Source organism: Lycorma delicatula, chromosome 4 (genome assembly GCF_047948215.1).
Source record: "Lycorma delicatula isolate Av1 chromosome 4, ASM4794821v1, whole genome shotgun sequence".
In the NCBI taxonomy this organism is placed as follows: domain Eukaryota; kingdom Metazoa; phylum Arthropoda; class Insecta; order Hemiptera; family Fulgoridae; genus Lycorma; species Lycorma delicatula.
The window spans coordinates 90,997,935-91,018,197 of NC_134458.1; the positions used below are offsets into that span (position 1 = coordinate 90,997,935).

A 20,263-nucleotide genomic window follows, 5' to 3' on the forward strand; every position below is an offset into this window, starting at 1 on the left:
ATTCCGTACCATTCACAACTCCTGATGATTCACGCAGCTTCTGGCAGTTCACTCAGCTCCATCTACACTATTTAAGCCAGTTCCAAACTAGTTTCTGGCAGTCTCTGACCATCATTTTTGTGTGTTACTATTCAAATATTGTTCAGTCAAATTTTACATTTCATACAGTTAACATGTAAATTACACATATTCTTCAACAATGTAATATACACATTAAATTAAATCTGTTAAATAACTGTATGTAAATATGTTAATATATAATGATCATTAATAAAAATATACTCTAATATTTACTTATTTATTGATGAAAATATATATATCTAACTATAAATATACATATATTTTAATGAAAATATACTCTTTAAACATAACTGAACAATGTTTTTTATTTACCACAAAATATGAACCAGCAATATTATTACACAGAATAAATACACCTAACCAAGGTATGGCACCAAGGCGGTTTTTATTCAACAGTAAATATGGATTAAAAAAATTAATTTTAAAAATTATTTTGCAACAGATATGAATAACTTCAGTCTGACAATAACAAAAATCAAAACTCAAGAAAAAAACAGGTACAGTGGTTAAAAGTAGTTCAAAGAAACTATACTAGAATTTTATTGGCTCTTAATTGATTATTTTTTCAAACATATGTATCTTGTAATATCCTTCATCACTAGATAATCTAGAAAACAAGTCACTTGATGTATTTAACAAGTACTGAACTTGATTAATAATAGTACATTTTAATGTGCATTTAATTAAATATAACCCACTTTCCCTCTCATAAAATATAATTATACTGATAATTATGTCAATCATACTTTTCTAATAATACATTTTTTATTATTATTTGTTTTTATTGCAGTTGCTCCTCAAATCGATAAGTTAGCACTTCAAGATTTGATAGTCCATGCAGGACAGAGAATAAGCTTTACAATACCTATTGAAGCATCACCAAAACCTACTGCAAAATGGGCTTTGAACGGTACATCTATTCCAGATGATGGTAGAGCTGATATTAGAACTTACAGCAATCAAACTCTTTTTGAAATACCATTTTCAATTCGTTCTGACACTGGTCGTTATACACTTACTTTAGAGAACAGCCTTGGAATTGCTTCTGCATCTGCAAATGTTACTGTTATTGGTAAGATTCCGTTTTACATTTATAATTCTTTAATTCTGTTGAACACTATAAATATTTTGTTGTGTTTTTATACAAAATATACCTTAGAGAACTTTTTTATTTATCTTAGTTATCTTGTGTTGCAATATTATTGGATAAAAAAATTGTCAGGATAAAGGTGAATAAAAAATGGCTTCACAGCTTGAAGATTGATGCATCTGGCATATTGCATGTTAGAAGTAGATTAATACGTTATGAGGAACACAAACAGAACTTAACAATGTGTAATTATCGCATTAGTACATTTTACTCACTATTCCTATGATATTTTTATAATTAACACACATAAAATCATGAGTAAAAAAACAAATTATTCTATGAATTGTTGTCTTAGAATATTTTTACTTTACTTTTCTGGTAACCAGGAATGTAGAAATATTGAATTATTTTAATTTTTAAAAATAATGACAATTCTACATAAAATTTTAGTAGAATAATATTCTATAGAACTATCTCTTTGATTTCTTTCAAATATATCGTGGTACAAAATAATTTAAATCAGATTTCTATATTTTTATTATAAATTTGATTTGCTTTCTGAGATAACAAATGTAACCACTTCTAGGATATCAAAACAATATTATTATATAATTCTGGGGTGCTCAACATATGCCCTTCAGGCCACTTGCGGCTCACTTACCGAAAATCTTTGAAAAATACATTTTTAAATATAACAATTTTTTCAGTAATCTTTGTTTGGTCTTTGAGTTTAGATATCATATTTTTTTTGTAATTAAAATAGCTCATAAAGAAGAATATTTTGTCGTTAATTTGAATTAAGAAAAAGTAACAAAAGTACTTTTTTCTTAATTTTTTATTTCAGTTCTGTTCATTTAGTTTATTAGTTATAATTTTCTAAATGTTTTCTTCTATTTTGAATGGTATTGTATTTTATTTGTTTTATTTTCTCACACAAATTATTTAATAAAAAAATTAAACTTCAAATAAAAAACCAAAAGTTGTTCGTTGAATAGATTTTTCTCAGGGATTTTACATTAAATAACAGCTATCAAAATTCATTTTTCAAAATAAAAATAAATCCGTAAGTATTTGGATGAGTGGAATATGTAAAAAAAACTCAGTTTGTTTTATGTATATTTTATTATAAAAAATTGAATCTAAAAGTGGTTCATATTCTTAACATCATGTGGCCCATAATACACGTATGTTAACAAATTATCAAAATGGCTAAAACTTTTGAAAAATTGGCATCCCTGGTTTATGCAATATTACTTATTTATGAATTTGATTACCTGATTATAAAAATAAAATTAGATTATTTTACTCTTTATTCTACTTTACAGCAAATTATAATTTTATCTAAATGAAAACAAGAAAATATTCAGGAAAATGTTATTGGTCATATTTTCTAATATAGTATAAATATTAAAACATTTTCATATTTAGATTTTAAACATTAATTACATACTCATTTTATTATTCTGATTAATTTTGCAATCATATACGTTTTCAGATCGTCCTTCACCACCAGTTGGTCCACTTGAAGTAAGCAGTGTCACTAAAGAAAGCGTGAAATTAACATGGAAGACACCAGTTGATGATGGGGGTGCTCCAATATTACATTATGTCATAGAAAAGATGGATATGTCTCGTGGTACATGGTCAGATGCCGGAATGTCACCAATTCTTAGTCATGAAGTCATTCGTTTGATTCATCGTAAGGAATACCTATTCAGAGTTAGAGCTGTTAACAGCGTTGGTGAATCTGAACCACTCGAACTTAGCAAGCCAGTTATTGCCAGAAATGAATTTGGTTTGTACTTTTTTTTTATTCATTTATACTTTGTACTTAATAAACAGTTGCATATACTTGTATATTATATAGTCATAATAATTTTAATAAGTATGATACTTACTAAATGGGTTATTCTCTACCTCTGAAACCACTCATAGTTTTCATGTTTACTTTTTAACCTTGATGATTTTTCACACATGGGGCTCAAGGAAATAAAATCACAAATTAAAGAAGAATTTACTAAAAACTGCTTATAGGTATTGTGATTATAATATAGTTATTTTTATTTGATGTTTAATTTCAGTAAAGCACTTTTTCACTAAGTCCATAATGACTGAATTAACTAATAATGACTTAATTAATTAAGGAATTTTATCGAAGAAAAGATTATATCCTCTGATGACTGAAGAGACAATTTATGCTTTTTCAAATGCCTTCATTTGCTTTAGCGTGTTAGATTTTGGATATTATTTTTATGTTATGAGACTGTGCTAAACAACTAGGAGAGATAGATATTCATTGTGAATGATTATTCTGTGTCATTTTTTTCGTTAACCTGTCAACTTGTATTTCTGTCATAGTACAGTTAATGTTTTTTTTTTAATTATTACCATGCTAGTTATTCTCTGTATTTTTACTTACTTTAATTTTTTTCTTTTATCCAAAGTACATTGTTTTATACTGTAAAATTCTACTGTTATTGCTCACATTATGTTCTTTCACAATGACTTTATTGAAAATATACTAATTGTTGATTCTGTAGTAAATAAATTTGTATTATCTTGTTTAAGGATTATGTAAGAAACAACTGACTTCTCAGTTAGGAAGTCAGTGACTAGTAACTTTATTATTATTACTATTAATTTGATGAATGAATCAATTTTTAATTTAATTTCTGGTTCTAATTGTTAGATGAACCAGAAGCTCCAGAGAAACCCGTTGTTACTGATTGGGATGAAGATCATGCAGATATTGCTTGGGTTAAACCAAAATCTGATGGTGGCTCACCGATAACCGAATATATTATACAGAAGAAAGAAAAAGGCAGTCCTTATTGGGTTAATGCAGCAACTGTTCCAGCTAGCAAGACCAATGTAAATAACTATTCTGTTAAATCATTATTTCATGTAATTTTATATACAGAAAAATTAATATGTGAATTATTTTCAAGTTATAAATCATGTAAAGTAATACCAAAATACTAGACATCATATTGGAAAGACTATAAAATCTGGTATAAAAGTCAAGATTTTGGAACATAAAAAAATAATCAAAATTTTAAACTGGAGTTAAATAAAATAATCTATTCAATGTTTTTATTGTAAGTTTTTATTATATGTACAGGGTTATCTCTTGTCCATGTTAGTATGTACAGATAAATAACAGATTCTTAATTTTTGGAATAAGCAATAAATATAATTATCAGTAAAATTGTCATAATGATTTTAATTCAACTCATATGGCAGATTTCATAAATAATCCAATATCCCAATCAAAATAAACGTTGACTAATACACTGGATTTATAGAATATTTAAATCGTATTACTTCTGTATTATTTTATAATATGATGTATAGATATGGATATTATGTAAAGATTGCTATGAACACATATTTTTCTATAAAATGTCAGTACTTTCTTGGTTGGATCTTATGTAAAATAATAGAGTATAAAATAATCATCCCTTTCAATCATGTCACTAAGGGTGCTGTAAGCCATGTGTGATTTGGTTTCATAAATATTTTATATGAAAAAAGAAGCTAAGATTTGGTTTGAACTCACCATCCAGAACTGATTATCCAAGTTCCATTTTCCATAGCTTCTCATTCAGTAGTTTGTTTTACCTGTGACTGAATTAATAGTCAAAATTTTCTGTTATTGTTATGGTAGAATTAGGATTAGATTTGTATTATATATTATTATACATACACAGTTTACACGACTGTGTATTTATATAATATACAGAGTAATTATTGTATATATTATACATATACGTAGTACGTTATAATACTGTGATGTTACATCAAAACCTATAGCTATAGTTTTCCTCAGAAATGTTCCAATTTAAACAAAAATTTTTGTAGATTTATCATTTAAGATATTTATTGTGAAATGCTTTTTTTCTTATTGTAATATAAAAGGCTACAAAATTATAAATAAATATATATAGGCGAAGTACATAGTAAGCTATTCCATTCAATCCATTTAAAATTATATGAAGAAAATTCAGATTGTTTTGATTCATGTAGTATTTTTACCTGTGTATTGTAAGGCTTTAGTAATATTTCATCCATTTTGCAGGTTACCATTCCAGATTTGACTAAAGGTCAAGAATATGAATTCCGTGTAATTGCAGTTAACACTGCTGGACCGAGTGCTCCTAGTGAACCTACTGATCCAATAATAGCCAAACGAAGATACTGTAAGTATTGCCTAAATCACTTTTTTAATTAACACAATCGCAAGTTGAAATTAATAAATTAAACAAGTTCTTCATTTTAGCTTCTAATCAAACAGATTTTTACTAAAATTTTCAATCAGAAGCTGTTAATGCTATTATTTCTGACAATAATGCTAGTTTTTTTAATATTTTATGGTGTAATATAAACACTATCACCCCTACATTATTTGCCTCATCTCCAATCCAATTCTCTCAATTAAAATTTATGAAAGTAGTCTTCTGTATTCCATTGTGAATAGAAAATATTTTAATGCTGTAATTATAAGTTTTAACTGCTTATATTTAGTTTTAATTTTCTACACTTTGTCAATGAATAATTTATTAACATAAACAGATAAATAAAATGTTTGAAGTTAAACTGATATGTGAGAGTGCTGTAAAGTTAAATTGTTGTACTTTCCAAACAAGTTATTTTCATACAGGCTGTAGATATTTTCTATATCCATTTTATTTTCCTTTCCCAGCTGTTTTCTAACCAAAGAAAATTGTTTCTATAGTAAAAAAAAAGGTAACCAAAAGAGGTTTTTAATTTCTCAATGTTTTGATGTCTTCTTAGACCAAAAATATAATTAGTTGAGACTTAGTTCAAAAATCTTCGTTCCACAACTGTTAATATATATATTTAAAAAGTGTGTGTGTGTGTGTGTGTGTGTGTGTGTGTGTGTGTGTGTTGGCATCTCTTTATATTTCAAAATATTGTTCAACCTAGAATTTTGATGTAGTTGCTTCTCTGTTAGAAGAATTAATTGTATTATATTGAAAAAATTGGACAGAAGGAGGGATATATTGACAGGATGTTGTATATTGAATGGAGTTGAATTTTTTTAAAGTTAATTGTAGTTTCTTTTTAGTTTTTAAAAAAAAAATACTATTAAATTTTTTTTTGAAAAATTTACAAATTAAAATCTTGTACAAGTATTTTTAGGAAGTATTTAAAGGTAATTTTTTTTTATTTATGAGCATATAGTACATGAAGTTCATTCATATAAAATATGGGATTATATTACTAGTTAATCCAAGTCTATAGTTGATTTTATTTTTAATATTCCTTTACTCTAGGAATTGAACAAATATTTTTTCTTAAAGTCGAGTATAAAACATGATAATATTAATTCATTACTTTTAATAATTCAAGAATTGTTTTTATAATTTTATTACAATATGCTTTATTAAAATTGTTTTATTGTATTATATTACTTATTTCCTATGCCTGTTATTCTGTAATTTTTTTTTTTTTAGTGGCTCCAAAGATCAAAACACCATTGAATGATATAGTCCTAAAAGCTGGTACTATTCTACACGTTGAAGTTGAATTTATTGGCGAACCACCTCCAGAAGTTTTCTGGACTGTTGGTAGTAGGGAGCTAAAGACTGACGCTAGAACAACTGTTACTTCAATCGGTTATCATTCAATTATCCACACTGTTAATACAAAACGTAGTGATAGTGGTTCATACCACATTTCATTAAGAAATAGTTCTGGTACTGATGAAGGATCATTCCAGATTACTGTACTCGGTAAGAATTTTTAATTTTCTTTTTATATAAATTCTTTACTTAATTTATTATTACTCTGTATGTATATTAACCAGTATTGTCTGGAAGGTATAATTTTGTTAAATTTTTCAATTTTTTTCTTATAGATTGTTTGTATATTGAACAAAATGTATTATTTATTTGTAATTTAAATAGCTTAGAAATGACTATAAAAATGATTATAATATTGCAGTATAATTTAAATTGGGATCTAATATTTATTTCAGTTTATTTAAAAGTACACAAGTAGAAATAAGTATTCTCATATTTCATCTTCTTATCCTTCAAGGATTAGAATATTTGTATCTATAATCCATCATATTTTGGGACAACTATGATCTCTTTATCATGTTCCAAGGATATAATACAATAACCCACCGGGTTGGTCTAATGGTGAACTTGTCATTGCGATGCAGCTGATTTCGAAATCGAGAGTTCTAAGGTTCAAATCCTAGTTAAGACAGTTACTTTTATATGGATTTGAATAGTAGATCATGGATGCCAGTGTTCTTTGGTGGTTGGGTTTCAATTAACCACACATCTCAGGAATGGTCGGCCTGAGACTGTACAAGACTACACTTCATTTACATTCATACATATTATCCTCATTCATCTCCTGAAGTTAATACCTTACTCTGGAAGCTCTTGAGGTTCTGGAGGCTAAACAGAAAAAAAAGGGATATAATATAATACTAATCAAAAATTAAGAATTACTCATTTCAATTTTTGTAATGGGCTGCATTGCCAACTTTCTACATTTATGAATACAGCTTTTTGTGTAGATTACACATCCGTAGGAAGATTACTTTCAACATTTCTTCATATTTTCTTGACACTAGTTTTCATTTAGTGATTACTCCTTCATGCTTTTCTAATTAGTTGATTATTAGGATTTTTTTTAGAAGTTCTCTTATTTCTGTCCACATATTTTCACTTTAGCTTTCTTCCAGTGTTCTACTGCATACTGTTATCTTTAGCCATATATACCAAGATTATTATTCTTCTTTATCCTCACTTAAATGTTACTCCAACACTTTTATTACATGGCCTATTGTTTTGAATGGCTAGTTTTAAAAATATATTTGTCTGAGGATAAATATTAAAACATTAAATTGCAAGCAGTCTGCTAGTAGGTACTGTAATATGTGATATATTTTTATTTTTTGTACAACTTAAGCTCAGCGACAGACTATATATTAATTCGATTAATAGGTTAAAAGTTTAAATTTGTTTATTTATGTAATTCTTTATCTTTTTTTTTATAGACCGGCCAGGACCACCAGGAGAACCACTTGAGTATGAAGAAATTACATCTTCAAGTGTTACGCTAAGCTGGATACCTCCTAAAGATAATGGAGGCAGCGAAATCACGTAAGTTATTATCACAAAATTGTGTGTGTGTGTTTCATTTTCATACACTTAAACTTATTTATCAAATGATTTCACTAATATCAGTTTTCAGTCAGTTAGTTATACACATTTTTTTAAATGAATTTTTTTATTAAGTCTTCCATTAACTAATAGATGTTTTTTGTATCATTAAAATAATATTAAAAATAATAATATTAATAATATTTAATAAGCTAATAATATTATCTTTAACAGTCTTTCGCAATATTTTATTTTACATGCTCTTGTACCTTCCATGTTATATTCATGATAATTATTTTTTTAAAGCATTCCATTTTAATAGCACATTTATACACTTTTAAACTTAGATAAACCCTAATTTTAATGTATTTAGTATTTTACATTATATAATTTCATTACTTAATTAAAGAACTTTTTTTGCAGTGGCTATGTTATTGAGAAACGTGATTTGACTCATGGAGGTGGTTGGGTACCTGCTGTAAACTATGTTAATCCAGCATATAATCATGCTACAGTGCCTCGCCTTTTGGAAGGTACTAAATATGAGTTTAGAGTTATGGCAGAGAATTTACAAGGTAGATCCGATCCAATTACGACTAGCAAACCTGTCATTGCTAAGAACCAATTTGGTAAGTAAATTACTTAATGTTCAAATCTTTTTAATATTTATCATTGAAAAAAATTTTTACAATATAAATCTGATTTTTTTGATAGTCTCATTCAATTTAATTATTACACTTTATTTCTCTTAATAAATTAAATATGAATTTGATTTAATGAATTTAAGAAAGGATTGAATATATCATATTTAGAGGAAATGTGTTTTTACATTTTATTTCTCTTAATAAATTAAATATGCATTTAATTTAATGAATTTAAAAAAGGACTGAATATATCACAATATTTAGTGGAAATGTGTTTTTTATTTATAAATTTATGCATTTTCTCTAAATTATACTGGACTATTATTTTAAGAGTTTTATGAGCCCTACTGCTGTTAAATTTAAAAAAAGTTACCATAATTCTCAATATATACTTCATATGTCTTTATATGAAACAAAGTTAAAATAATATTCAAGTGTGTACATTAGCATTGAGCACTGTGCACATGGCATACTTTATGCTAAAGTAAATCATTTTTATGTAAAGTGTTACATGTAAGATAATTTTTTTAAGAGGTTTTACTTAACATTTTTTATCAGTTTTTTCATGTTGATTTTATTTTAAAACTAAAGATAAATCGTTAAACTTTTACTCATGAATTATATATGTACAACTATTATAATTTTTTTATTCTTTATGATTTTATCTTTTGATGATTGTCTTGAAGATTAGGTTATTTGTCATCCTGGTTCTATCTGTAGCATCATGCTGGGACTATCCATCAAAGCGCTTCTTTCTTGCTCTCAGTAAGAAGTTAAACTTTATTATTCCTGCTGAACTATCCAAGGATTCTGTTCCCTATCTGAAATTTACACAGTAAGCTAACTATTGACTGGATAAAGCTAGGCCTTCTATTACTCATAAAATTTAAATTATTGTTATAGTTAAAATTCTTTCATGAATATTATTTTTTTTAAATGTATTTGCAAATATTTTATACCTTTGGCATTGGTAGTTGACCTTGAATTCAAAATTTTCATATATGGATCTCGTTATGGTTTAGAAAGCTCTGTTGATACGCAGGATGGGAGTGGATTACGCTACCTATGATATTCTGTCATGGTATCATGATAAGTACCCCCTCTACTGCACGATTAGCAGTGTTAACGATACTTCAGACACCCCACATAGAACTAATGCCTATTTATAAATTTATAGTCTCTAAATTTTGACAAATAATACTTTATACAGTCACTGATTTCATTAATAAGTATTTCCAACTAGTTTTCTTAAGCGGTTTTCTGAATGTGTTGCCTACCATAGTCAATACTTTCTAAATGTGTGTGACCTTTGGTCATAGAGATGATATTTTCATAAAAATAAAAATATTGAGGTTAGTAAAGCTACAAGTTAGATTGGTATCTTCAGTAGTATATAATCAGAAGAATAAACAAATTCCTAAGCCGTGACGACTGTTTTGTTTAAGAAAAGCAGTTTTGTAGCTGATTATAAGTGGTTAATTATTACATAATTTTAAATGTAAAACAAAAATTTTACACAAACAATTAACAGTGACTATATATATAAACTTCTTTACAGATGTTCCTGGTAGACCAGGCAAGCCAGAAGCAACAGATATTGATAAAGATCACATTAAAATTAAGTGGACTGCACCAATCAGTAATGGAGGATCCCCAATTATTGGATATGATGTTGAAAGAAGAGACAGAGCTACTGGTCGTTGGGTCAAACTCAACAAAGAACCCTGCAGGGTAATATTTTTTATGACTTCAAAATATAGTCTCATAGGTCATAGATAATAATTAATAACTGATTTCATATAATACAAACAGTGCAGTTGTAAAAATAAACATATATATGTTTTCTGTCACAATAGTTCTTGAAATATCTGGCTTCAATAAAATGGTAATGTATTGTGGATACATGGTGTGATTTTTTATACTCTTAATTCAAAGCTTTACATCTTTTATTTTTAATGTTGATTCAGATGTTATACCAAACTGCATTGTTTTTATTATACAAAATATATCTACTAAAGCTGGGGTCTTGAGCAAATCATAGATTACCTCAACCTCTAGAGGCAGCTCCTCTGGAAGTTGATTGTTCCCTGCTTTCATTCTTCCACTGTCATTTTCCTTGGAGCATTATGGTTATTGCATTAACCGCTTCACTAGTTTCATCAGTGGTACTGTGCTAATACTATCAAATAGTTGGTGGAGCAGTCATTTCTACCATCTAGATTATTTTGACTTGGTGTTTTCCTATGGACTTGTACAGGGATCTTTGTTTCTTCTCAGAGGGGTTGCGCTATAAAACTTAACTGAGGTATCTATAGGATAAAGCTAGACCTCCTTTTCTAACTGCAATCCAATCTGTCTAAAATCATCGATTACAGAATAAATCACTTATTCTTATATCCTGATGGTTTCCACTACACATGGAAGATCAAAGCATGAGTTAGTCTGAAATATATGCAAATCAGAATAATTGCTCTTCATGGAGACTGGATTTATTAAACAGTCTCCTCTTTCTCCATAAGGTTTTTAGTGGAGCAGAGAAAATGCAAGAGACATGCAATCAAGTAATACATTAAAGTGTGTAGAATAAAGAGGCAAACATCAGCATTATAAGCAAAATCTGATTATCAAGTTTGTTAAGAATTATTACCACAGGGTACCTTCAGACACCCCACTGAATATCATCATCTTTCACCTCTCTGATTATCTTCACTATAAGATTTCTACATTAGGCATTATTTCTTATCGACACTATATAGGATTTCTTATGTTATACATCATTTGGATTTAATTTGAAATTCAAGTTAAATTAAAAATTTGAAGCATAAGTATTTTCCTTCTTATGATATTTTGTTATATGAAGTATATTTCCTCATTTAATGCCAACAATATATCCTTTTAGCAGGCTTAATTTCTTCAGAATTACTACGTACAGTATTATCAAAACTTTGTCCTCATTCTTATTCTATATGCTCTATTATAAACCCTAACATTGGTTTGATTCTACTTATTTGCTTTATATTATAAATATCCTAAATTAAATAATTATGAATACAATTTAATTTTTTAATGTTGTTGCAGTAAGTTCTATAAAAATTAATAAAATAGATTATTAATTTTCAGTTTACCCTGCTTTTTATTATTTTATGCAGAAATTCTATTTTCATTATATGTTTTTTTTTTGCCTTTACATTAATTCTTTAAAAGTTGTCAAAAAAATTTATTTCAAAAAGAGCTCATAAATGAAGTTGAGATTTCTGTTGCTTTATTTATCTCTTGATTAATTATCTCTCATATAATTATTTATTATTATAGCTGGTATAAACTGAGTGAATTAAATTTTTTATTAATTACATTATAAATTAATTTATATTACATTTTAATTATTTTTTCTACTTGTCTTTAGCATTTGGAATATTATGATGACCATGTTCATGAAGGAAAACAGTATGAATACAGAGTAAGTGCAGTGAATGCTGCTGGAAATGGCAAACCAAGTGATGTATCCAATGTATACACAGCTAAATTAATGAGAGGTTGGTTTTTATTGTTGTTCATTTTGTTAATTATCTTTTTATATTAAAAAAATATTATTGATGATATAAAAATATATGATTGACTTAGTCAACTGGATATAAAAGCAGTGTAACACAAGTCATAATAAGTTGTTCCTTTATTTTAATTGTTCCTTTTTAAAGGAAATTATTGTTCCTTTATTGAGCAATGAATAGTTTCTTTATAGTTAAAAAAGAGTTTTAAATTATTGCTAGTTCATAATAACTGTTTTCTTAATTATGTTGAAATAATTTCTGATTTTTTTTTTAATTTCTTCTTTTTTATAGAAAAACCAAAACTCTTTTTGGATGGACTTCTTGGAAAGAGGATCAAGGTTCGTGCAGGAGAGCCAATCATTATCAACATTCCAGTTTCTGGTGCACCTACACCATCTGTTGAATGGTCCTTCAATGGTTCTAAACTTCCTGCTACAAACAGAATTACAGTAATTATACTTATTATTTTAATTACTGTATCTTCTTATTACACTATCTTATTTTATAAATAAGTTTTTCTTCATCAAATTTGTTAATAAAGTATTACTGACAATTCCTATGTTTATGGGGATATCCCAATCATGTAGACCAATGTGATACTAGACCAAAATGAATACGAAATAATGCTATTCCAATAATACATTATAATATAATATTTTTCCATTATCTTTAAGAATAAAATTTGATTCAGTTTTATAACTACATTTTCATAAAACTTACATGCCAATATATTGTTTAAAAAATTCAACACTGTACAATCGAGGCAGATAAACAAGATTTTATAGTGTTTTTAGTATTTTTAAGGATCACTTCAGGAGATTAAATCTTCCTGGATACAGGAAATTCATTTCTGTTCCCGGTTCTACAGAGATAGTTATCAGATTTGATTTCCTTTCCTAACTCAATATAATCTTGTCCCTGGTATGTGATAGTCTGTTACTATGGATTGCTGTTCCATATTTGGTAGAATGAAGTTTCCATTATGTAGGGTTCTGATAAATATATATATATATAAATCTTCTCTGAAGGTCTCTTAAGAAACAACGGAATATTTTTTCCAATATGTGTGTAGAAGGAATTGTGGGAATTGGAGTTTGTGAAGTATTTGAACAATTGTCCCTTGTATCTATACCTGCTGTTAGGCTAAGGATCCTTTTTTGTAGTTAAATAACACGTTGTACATTAATTTGTGAAGAAATATCTAATATTGTTACTCCATTCATCGAGTGATTTTCATGTAAAGGATGATATGTAATTCTAATTTCTTTTGGTGTGCTGATAATGCTCCAAGTGGTATTTATTGCAGTGTAAAGTTTAAAACCTACAAAAATAAGCTACTCTCCCATGTTAATACTATCATTAGCTACTATGGCCTGGTATTTTGTACTTTCTTCTGCTTGATGTTTAAACAGTGCTGATACAGTATTACTTTTTTGTCTTCCAAGTGATAATCTAGTTTGTATTTTCCTCACTGAAGATGCCATCTTTTTAGTCATTCTTAAGTCAGTAATTTATTGGTAACAAAAATGTTATTCTCAAACTTCACTTTTCCTCTAGTTATTGGAAGACATGTTCAAAAATCAACTGAATTGGTTAAGTAATGGTTCTGATTTGAAATAATTGAAGTCTGATCATAACATTACTTCTGATTTACATTATAAAACATTTAAAGTTTATGTTCCAGTGGAACTGAATAATTAAATTTAAAACAATTAAATTTGCATTACATTAATTAATTTTTCTTTAAAAAAGTCATTTTTTAATCAAGTGTTTTATTTTATAACATTTATTGAAGTGGAATTCACTTTTGCATAGTGCTCTGACTATGTTTACGGCTTGTCTTGAACAAAGAGAGAACATTAGAAAGATAAGTTTATGTACTATGTACTTACTAACTTTATGCGTATTATTTTGTATAGACAATTAATTTGTTTTGATTAATCATATTCAGTTAGTATGAAATTTTAATCTTTATTTTTCACATTAGTATTTTTACTCATTTCTTTTACTTTTTAGACTGACACTAGCGGAAATGTTACAAAACTCAGAGTTGAGAATTCAAATCGCAATGACTCTGGAAAGTATACGATCTTGGTTAAGAATGAATTCGGTAAAGATTCAGCAGATATTGAAGTTATTGTCGTCAATAAACCTGGAATTCCAAAAGGACCTCTTACTTATTCAAACACAACTCAAGATTCTGTTTCACTATCATGGAACCCACCAGATGATGATGGTGGCAGTGAAATAACAGGTACATTGCTAAATAGTTCAGCTTACAAATCATAAATATCTAAATTCCATTTCAGTAATGGCTTGTATATCCTGGCTACTAGTAAATAGTTTATAAACCATAAATAGTTTCGTTTTAGCCACTAAATTATAAATAGCTTACATGTAGTACACAAGAAAATTATCCATCCCCATAGTACTGTATAGATCAGAATTCTGGTTATTACCTAAAGCAAATTGAGTGAATGAGTCACAATGGAAATGAAAAAGTTTAATTGGATCTTGGGTGTAACTTGTCTTTATAGGATTTCTGATGACTTTAACTGGGTTGATCTGTCACAGCAAACTAAACTAAGGTAAAATGAAGTTTGGGAGGTAAGCCATATCCTAAAGAGGAATCTAGGTGAGATGATTAGATGGCAGAATGCAAGACCAGCTCAGAGACTTGAGACAAAGAATCAGGGGTATGAACTACTTCAATCAGTTTATGAATCAAAATACTGATATATATATATATATATATATAATCTATATATAGTGATAATATAATATATTATATTATATTAATATATTAAATGTAAATGTTTGTTTGTTCAAAATCTTAAATCTCTGAACATTCTTCACCAATTGCTTTGAAATATTGACACAATGTTGCAGTCGAATACGCACATGTGTTTACACACCTTCTATTTATATATCTAAGATGTCACACCTGTGACAGGTAAAAACATGCTCTTTTGGAAAACACATCCTATCTGTTGGACGTAAAAGCAACACACGCTATAATAAATATTGTACAATTCCATTTCAATATTTCCGATATCTGTGTCTGCTATAGACTAAAAAATGACTGGACCAATTTACACACAGGGAAAAAGGGAAAAATTGAAAAAGGTAAAAGGTAAAAGGGGAGAAGGTAAAAAGGGAAGAAGGGGAAAGGAGGAAAAATAAAACAGGAAAAGGGAAAGTGAAATAAGAGAAAGAAAAATGGGAGAAAGGGAAAGGGGATATAGTAAAATTATAATGGAAAAAGGAAAATGGGGAAAAGGAAAAAGGGAAAAAGGGTAAAACGGAAAGGTTAAATTTTGTGAAGTTCTGTAGTGTTCATTTTGTTAATGTTTTATCAAACTTTCAATTGTGTTCATTTTATCTATATTCAAATCTAGCAATAGTGAAGCTTTGCCAATTCTGCTTATATATATATATATATATATATATATATATATATATATATATATATATATATATATATATATTGAAATATTAGTTAAATTGTACAAATATAAGAATAACCTTTTGCATTGAGGAAACTAATGACTAAGATATAAGCTGAAAAGAAAAAGTGACTTCCTCAGAAGAAAAATTGCTAGAGATATGATAAATAGATTATATTTTTTTAATTCTAAAAATTAGCTTATATAAGTTGAATTTTACTAACTCCTTGAATTAGTCCTTCTAATTTTGAGATATAAATGTGAGCAGACCATCCATGATCAACAGATTTTTAATACATATCCATTCAAAGCCATTTTAATACAATGCCCATTAAGCTATACTAAAACATACGAATATTACTTAACAGAATTGGTTTTACTTATAACTTAGGCATTCTGCAAATTGTTTATATTTTAAATATGCACTCTAATAAATTAAAAAATAATTGATAGAAAATATTTGTTTAAAACTTCTATTATTAAGCAAATCACAAATAAATTATTTTTTCCTCTGTGAATATCACAGTAATTCATTTTTAATTTTACTAAATAGCAATTCATTTTTTCCAGGTTACATTGTTGAAATGTCCGAAGCAGGATCTGATACATGGAAACCTGTACCAGGATTCTGCCCCAAAACATCATTTACTGTTAAAGGTTTAACAGAAGGCAAGAAATATATATTCAGAGTCAAAGCTGAAAATATTTACGGTGTATCAGAACCCCTCGAGGGTAAATCAGTTACTGCTAAAAGTCCATTTGATCCACCTGATGCTCCTGGACAACCAGAAATTCTTGGCTACAGCCCCAACTCTTGTACACTTGCATGGACTCCACCGACATTTACTGGAGGAAAACCTGTTACAGGTATGTATAATTCTTTAAAATTATTCTATTGAAAATTACTTAGTTTCCTGAAAATATATTTTTCTTTATTTTATTGTGAATTAAATAAATATTAATTGTAAACATTACAGGTTAATTTTTAACTGTTTCTTAAAAACCAATTTTACTTTTAACTGATTTTTTTTTATTCTCAGGAAAGCTTTTCTATACTAAACCACAGGCACTTTTATCAAAATTATCTTCTTTTTATCATACGAACTAAAATCATTAATGAATATTTTTCAGTTGTGCATTATCCTAAATGCATACTACTAAAAATCTTGACCAAAATTAATATTTGACTCAAATAATTACCTGTTTTTTGTTTTAGGTTATTACATTGAAAAACGTGAGAGAGGTGGAGAATGGTTTAGAGCAAACAATTATCCAACACCAAATAATACATTTACAGTTCATGATCTCCATGAAGGTTATCGTTACGAATTTAGAGTTGTTGCTGTGAATGAAGCTGGTCCTGGTAAACCAAGTAAACCAACTGAATCTATTACAGCTAAAGAACAAAAGAGTAAGTATATATATATTTTTTTCTTTCAGTCTTCCTAAATTTGAATATTTCCATTCTCATCATAACTTTTCTGACAGTAACACCTTGAAATACACAAGGATATGAAATAAATATGAAAACGCAACAATTTAATTATAATGCAAGTTTGCTGTTACCATTAATAAATAAAAATGGAATCCAGTTTCCCTTTTGATAAATAGCTGTAACTATTTTTACATGTAATAACTAATACAGTAACTGTATGAAATTTAATTTCAAAAACATGAATTTGATAAATTATATACTCATTGTTAATGTATTTTAAATATAAAACATTCTTTTTGCATCAAATTATATTTCATAGTGATGAGGTACAACTTCATGGCTACAGTTACATCAAAATCGCAAGTTGCAACACAAACATTTTGATGGCATTCTTGAATACCTTCATTAATATCACTCATTTATGAACTCATTAATAACTCATCCTGTTGCTGTAATTTTTCAGGTTAATTGAAATTTCAGAACGAAGATAATAGTTCATCAAAATTATTTACCAACATTTGTTAAAAAAAAAAAAAAATAGGAAAAACGTTAAAGATTATATTTATTTCGATATTACAACTGACTTAATACCAACCAACAAAATCTGTATGATAAAATTCATAAATATGAACGAAAGGTTCTGAGAATGGCTCCAAACTAATATCACCATTAGTCCCATAAATGTAATGTTTGTAAAAAATTATGTGAAGAAGAATACCCACTGGTTGCATCAATTAGTGCAACCAGTTTTAAGTTTTAAGTTTGTCATAACTGAAAGTCGGATAAGTTAGAGAGTGCAAATATTGAATAATCAAAATAAGTACAGCGCACTTAAATTTCATATTGAATAAATGTTGGGTTGGGTTTTTTTTTATTATTAAATCGTTTCAAAAGTTTTAGAAAGACGAAGAGCTAATATTAAATTATAAATAAAAGCTATTTTTCATATTTCTCAAATACATGAGTTTCTAAATGATGTACTTAAAATGAAAGATATACTTAAATTTAACTGTCATTCATTATTATGAAGTATGTTAACTTAAATTTCTATATATTTGTTAAATTTTTATTTAATTTTATTACATATTGTTATTTTTTTTAACAGGAAAGCCTGATGCTCCAGAACCTCCTAAAGCAGACCGTGTTACAAAAGACAGTGTTACATTATCATGGAGGCCACCACGAAACGATGGTGGTGCTAAGATTAAAGGTTATATTGTACAAAAGAAGAAGAAGGGAGAATCTAAATGGTCCGATGCCAATACCATTCCTGTACCAAACTGTCTCCATACTGTAAGTATAATTTTTTATTGGGTTTTTATTTTTTTAAATCATACCTTCGATTTACTTTTTGATTCATTATTTATTTCATTTTTAATTTACCTTTCATTCATAACAGTTTAATACCTTGCCTTTATGACATTTGTCCTTCTTTTTATCTGATAGTCTAAAAAACATTTTTTTTTATTAGAAGATATATGCACATTTGATTTTATTTGAAATGATTAAAATAAAGTTTCCTGCAAATAGACAAAATTAAAGTAGAGTGATATTAATAGATGTAAGGGAAGAAAATATGGTAAATTGGCTGTCCTAGTCATGTGTAACAAAAGATGAGAGCTACAAAATATTATTTTCTCGCTTTACAAGAGTACTATATTTTTTGCAGTATGACTTTACTTTATATAATTTTTCAAAATAATTTTCAGCACAAATTATACACTTTTACGTCCTTCAAAACTAGTCTTCAAAGAATCCATGCCATGTTTCATCAATCTGGGCACACTCGTCATCCCAAGTCCTTAGGAGATCATCATCGCTCATAAAATGCCTCCCTTTCAGTCTGTACTTCATCTGGGGGAGCAGCGCAAAGTAACATGGAGTTAGGTCAGGATTGTAGGGAGAGTGCTCTTAACAGTTTTATTCTAGTGCTGGGCAAATACTTGGAGCAAAATTTGCAGCGGTGTGCTGGAGCAAATCAAAGTGAAGAAGCCATGTGTCTATCTTTGAGTTTGGGCACAGCTTCTTGAGAGCTTTGTCACCTTTAGACAGGCATTCTTCAGTAGACCACTTCCCTGTAACTGTCTTCTGAGTTAAGAACATAACTCGCTCTAAAACTCCTCTCACACTGTTCACTGATCTGGATTTTCAAAAAGCCACAGGGGTCTCCTCAACTTTGAACATCCACACTTTGTTCTGAAACTTGATTGGGATATCATAATGGTATAGCCAAGTTTTGTCACCTGTCACAATACTGTTTAACAGGAAGATTTCCCATTTTCAAACTTTTTATGCAGTATTTCATGGCACCATGAAATTGGTTTATCTGATCATTGGTCAAGTTATGCAACACATAAAGGATACGAAACTTTCTAACTTGAAGGTGATCATGCAGAATAGCACAAACTGCTGGTGCATTAATGCCATTGATACCTCTATTTGAACGTCACATGCCTGTCTGTCTCAAGCATTTTCAATACTGCAGCAATGTTTCCTCAGTCACAGACTAAGATGGGCAACCTGACCTTGGAGCCACCTCAAGGCCAAAATTTCCAAACTCTCGATAAAACATAAATATTATTGTAAGATGAGGACAATCCTCTCCAAGCACAGAAGTCATTTCCTCTAAACAGTGATCAACACTTTACTTACCCATGTGCAGAATTATAGCACAAAATTGCCAGTTATTTAGTTTTCAACCATGATGGACATCACTAAATCTTTTCACTAACACAGCTAAAAAGCAAATGATACTATGACAGTGACTATAGTGGCTACAGTACCAGTTGGGACCTATCTAAACACTCGCTAACTTGTAACCACCTGTGATGATTCGTTCCATCGTATTACAAAACTTTTCTAGTGCTCTTTGTA

General features: G+C 28.3%; 1 protein-coding gene across 50 annotated transcripts in view; it reads left to right on the forward strand.

Moving 5' to 3' along the window:
* The window catches only part of bt (projectin protein bent), a 432,362-nt gene that overhangs the window by 356,557 nt on the left and 55,542 nt on the right, over positions 1-20,263 (forward strand). For all 50 annotated transcript variants that reach the window (XM_075363582.1, XM_075363597.1, XM_075363590.1 and 47 more), the window contains 14 exons: positions 872-1,153; positions 2,667-2,966; positions 3,861-4,042; positions 5,250-5,370; positions 6,649-6,927; positions 8,211-8,316; positions 8,740-8,945; positions 10,519-10,691; positions 12,364-12,493; positions 12,800-12,957; positions 14,525-14,762; positions 16,525-16,821; positions 17,171-17,365; positions 18,495-18,682. In XM_075363582.1, coding sequence (XP_075219697.1) covers positions 872-1,153; positions 2,667-2,966; positions 3,861-4,042; positions 5,250-5,370; positions 6,649-6,927; positions 8,211-8,316; positions 8,740-8,945; positions 10,519-10,691; positions 12,364-12,493; positions 12,800-12,957; positions 14,525-14,762; positions 16,525-16,821; positions 17,171-17,365; positions 18,495-18,682 — 2,855 coding nt within the window. The remainder of the gene's footprint in view (positions 1-871; positions 1,154-2,666; positions 2,967-3,860; positions 4,043-5,249; positions 5,371-6,648; positions 6,928-8,210; positions 8,317-8,739; positions 8,946-10,518; positions 10,692-12,363; positions 12,494-12,799; positions 12,958-14,524; positions 14,763-16,524; positions 16,822-17,170; positions 17,366-18,494; positions 18,683-20,263) is intronic.